Here is a 4,358-nt window from a genome sequence, read left to right on the forward strand (position 1 = left end):
CCCGCTTTTTTTCGCTATTCTATCCAGGGTTTCTTCCTCTTTTTGGTGACAATAGACGGCCCATACTAATCAGGTTTCAAAGTAAATAGCAGCGCGGGGCGAGCTCAATGTAAATTGTGCCTGTCAGAGCCCCCCCACTCTCCTCCCAAGCCCCCTCCAGTCGTAGAAGCCTACACTGTAAAAAATATCCACCCTCAGACAGGCAGCCGTTTCAGCACCGGCGCCGGAAAATCCTGGCTGTGTACACAGACGGACCGGGTCGGCGGGTTGGATCGTGCGTCTTCGACGGCTGTTCGATTCGCCGTTGTGAATTTCCGGACTCTTGCCAATTTCTACGGGAATGTCTCTGATTCGAGACACTTTACTGGCAACATTATTTTAACCGCTTGTAGCGAGAGCGGAAAACAGGCAGAATACTGCAAAATGAGCGTGTTATTTCCACGATAAACGGATAGAAAATATAACAATTTTGCGATCCAATAGCGGAGCGGGGGTTTCATCTAGATGGACATTTTTTGTAGCGCCCTAACGGAGGGGGGACTCTAACCAATGGAGAGAAAGAGAGGGCTTGGCTATAACCTTAGCCTCCCATTTTCTCTCTCCCTCTATCCCCCCCTCCTCTCCTCTCCTCCTCCTCTATGCAGGGCTCTGGCCAGTCAGTCCTCTTTGATTATCAGTCTCCAGCAGCCCCTCTCTTGGCTCCTTGACATGAGCACCATATAAGGCGCAGCGATCTCCATAGAAACGTGTCAGTTTCAATAGTAGTGTCAAAGTTCACTATATACAGACATTCGCGCAGATCCCCCGTTTCGGAAACATTGCTCTGCTGGTCCTCTCGTTTAAGCGCATTCATTTTTTGGGGGTCTCTCCTTCTTCTTCTTCTTCTTCTTGCATATCCTATTAGTACTAGTTGGTGTTTTTCCTCTTTTTCTTTTTTTTCCTCAATCTTTTTTCTCTTCGTATCGCCGTTCCTCCTCGCTGGAGAGAGGTGAAACTATACATGGGTACTTCATTCGGCGACGCGGTTCTCCTTCGCAGCTGGGCGAGATGATGAGGTTTATTTAAGAATATAGATGTAAAAAGCCCAGCTCTTCAGGGTTTTTTTTTCCTCCTCCTCCTCCTCATATACGACGAAGACGGGAGTGTAAAGGAGCAAGGGGAAGAAAGGAGCAAGGAATTTATCTCCGCAGCACTTTGGATCGCGTCTTTCCAGCGAAAAGGTTTTGGTGTTTTTTTTTTTGTTTGTTTTTTTTACTCGCTCCTGCCTTTCTTTTGTGGCTATTTTTTTTTATCTGACTGCAATTTTTACGTCTGGACTCGGGTTTTCCTACAAGATTAGGGATTCCTGAATGGCTGACTGCAATTTACCTTGGAACTGGCCTCCCGATACTTGCATATCCTGATCGGGTGCCTCCTGATTTTTGAATGTATTGATCGCGTTTGCTCCCGTTCTTACCCCCCATATGAGATTGCGTGCTCCGATTTGACTTTGCACTGTCCCGTCTTTTGAGATTTTTTTTCCTTCCTCCTCTACGCTCCATAAACATCGGCGATCATTTCGCTTTACAGCACTTTCCGGGGCCGAGATATGGCAATGGTAGTTAGCGTCTGGCGAGATCCGCAGGAAGACGTGGCCGGAGGACCTCCGAGCGGCCCCAACCCAGCAGCGCAGCCGGCGAGGGAGCAGCAGCAGGCGGCGTCGGCGGCGCCGCACACTCCGCAGACCCCCAGTCAACCGGGACCCCCGTCCACGCCGGGGACCGCTGGGGACAAGGGGAGCCAGAATTCCGGACAGAGCCAGCAGCATATTGAATGTGTGGTTTGCGGGGACAAATCGAGCGGCAAACACTATGGCCAGTTCACCTGCGAGGGATGCAAAAGTTTCTTCAAGAGGAGTGTACGCAGGAACTTAACGTACTCATGTCGTGCCAATAGGAACTGTCCCATTGACCAGCACCATCGAAACCAGTGCCAATACTGCCGGCTGAAGAAGTGCTTAAAAGTGGGGATGCGGCGGGAAGGTGAATATATGTTTTAAAGCCCCACTCATGATTACGCATCCTAGTATAGCAGCAGCAGCGCGAGGGCTGCCATGTTGCATTAAGGTCACAGGCTTTATAGCTGGGCATATACCTATTACAGCAGACTTCATCCTTGTTTTGTTTTTTATTTGTATATATATATTTTTTCGAGATGTTTACATGAATGGTTTGTGTTTTCGTCTTTTGCGTGAGGGTGTAAAAGGCCAGTGCAGCCACGGCAGTTACATGCTTGTGAATGCAAGTCGCTTGAACAAAGCGGCTGCTCTTGTTAACCTTTTTTTTTTTTTTTTACTTGTTTTGGTTTTTCTTGCAGTCTAAACTGCATCGTTTTCTTTCAAATCTATATTACATAGAGGCAAACCATAGAATAGTGAGTGTGTGTGTGTGTATATAATTGCGAGTATTTATGTCACCCCCTGAGTGTGTGTGTGTGTATGTTTTGAGTGTGTGTGAGGCTAATAGTCCCATTCCTTACAGTCCCTTAAGTAATCTTACTAATTTATAATTGCACAACAGGATTTATAAGTGGAATGTGTGTGTAAGACTGTAAAAAAACCGAGTACATAACAAAGCCACTTCTCTGTGCTGACTAGACAGCTCAGACACACTGAATCACGTCGTTCAAGTTTTCCATCCCTCATTGTTTTTGCTTGCTTTGCATTAGAGGCCATGTAACTATCCTTTCTGTGACAAGTGTTTGGCTTTTCCCAAATTGATGAGGACACCCTCTCACGTTTAAGTTGCATGTTATTCGACGTGCACACCACGATTCCCTGTGTATTAATAATTTATTTGAAATATTACGCACTAGCTAAATTCCCTCCTTATTCCCAGCTGACCTCTTGACTCAGACAAAACGTGAAATTATGGGTGAATTTAATAACAATTGTCCAACACATTTAGGTCCTGATTGCCTACAATTAGCAGTTGTTCAAATAACCTAAATTCATGAATTATAAATAAATAGAACGTAGACGATTAAGCCTTAAAATATTCATAATAGCCTAGTTGTTCCTAGTTGTTCTAAGTGAAAACATGGACGTTTTGTGTGTGTGTGTGTGTGTGTGTGTGTGTGTGTGTGTGTGTGTGTGTGTGTGTGTGTGTGTGTGTGTGTGTGTGTGTGTGTGTGTGTGTGAGTAAATGTATTTGCGCATGCACATGAGCCAGCTGTAAAGCCTGTATCCTTAAATTACAAATTCAGGGTGAAGATCGAGTGATATAACACATCTGTTTCCATTAAATATCTGTGTTGCTGATGGGATTTTTATTTTTTGCTTTAAAATCTGATTATTTTTTAAAACACGTACTCTTTTGGGGTTTTTTTATTGCATGCTATTTTTGATGAAAATAAGCACCAATAGTGGACAATGTTTATCAGTCCTGGATGCACATTTCCTCTTTTTCTCTTTCTTTTTGTCAGCGGTTCAGCGAGGAAGAATGCCTCCAACCCAACCCAACCCAGGCCAGTACGCGCTGACGAACGGGGACCCCCTGAACGGCCACTGCTATCTGTCCGGATACATCTCGTTACTGCTGCGGGCTGAGCCTTACCCAACCTCCCGGTACGGGAGCCAGTGCATGCAGCCCAACAACATCATGGGCATCGAGAACATCTGCGAGCTGGCGGCTCGCTTACTTTTCAGCGCCGTGGAGTGGGCGAGGAACATCCCCTTCTTCCCTGACCTGCAGATCACCGACCAGGTGTCCCTTCTCCGGCTGACGTGGAGCGAGTTGTTTGTGCTTAACGCGGCTCAGTGCTCCATGCCTCTTCATGTGGCCCCTCTGCTCGCCGCGGCAGGCCTGCACGCCTCGCCGATGTCTGCGGACCGCGTCGTGGCTTTCATGGATCACATCCGGATCTTCCAGGAGCAAGTGGAGAAGCTCAAGACCCTGCACGTAGACTCGGCGGAGTACAGCTGCCTCAAAGCCATCGTGCTTTTCACATCAGGTGGGTTGTCCACATCATCGCCTCACAGACGCACACGCACACACCAAAACGCAGATGGACGTGTTTATAAAGAAACGAGGCCTGGTTCTGGTACTCACACGCATGCAGAAGCTCGGATGCATCAGGAACATGGCTGTCAGGCAGCAGCTTAGTGCTAGAGTTGCTTGTGTGGCCGATGAAAGAGCCATTTTGTCAACAGCTTGCTTGATATCCACTGACATGCATTCCCATGTCAGCTGTAGCCGCAGCATAAGACGTGTAAACAAACCCAGATTGAGTAAGTGTATCAAGTTTTTAAGTTGAAAGCCCCTTTAAATCTGAGATTAGGTGCAATCGCAAGAAATTGAATATTTAATTTTTGGTGGGGT

General features: G+C 46.8%; 1 protein-coding gene across 2 annotated transcripts in view; it reads left to right on the forward strand.

Annotated features, from left to right (window-relative positions):
* The first annotated feature begins 32 nt into the window (after nt 1-32).
* Nucleotides 33-4,358, forward strand: part of nr2f1a (nuclear receptor subfamily 2, group F, member 1a) — a 10,552-nt gene continuing 6,226 nt past the window's right edge. The window contains exons 1-2 of one of the 2 annotated variants that reach the window (XM_017306847.1): nt 33-2,021; nt 3,466-3,990. In XM_017306847.1, the coding sequence (XP_017162336.1) occupies nt 1,589-2,021; nt 3,466-3,990 (958 nt within the window). In that variant the 5' untranslated portion in view covers nt 33-1,588. Of the gene's footprint in view, nt 2,022-3,462; nt 3,991-4,358 lie in introns of both variants that reach the window. The other variant, XM_008418922.1, reaches the window with a different exon arrangement.

Source organism: Poecilia reticulata, linkage group LG9 (assembly GCF_000633615.1).
Source record: "Poecilia reticulata strain Guanapo linkage group LG9, Guppy_female_1.0+MT, whole genome shotgun sequence".
Classification (NCBI taxonomy): domain Eukaryota; kingdom Metazoa; phylum Chordata; class Actinopteri; order Cyprinodontiformes; family Poeciliidae; genus Poecilia; species Poecilia reticulata.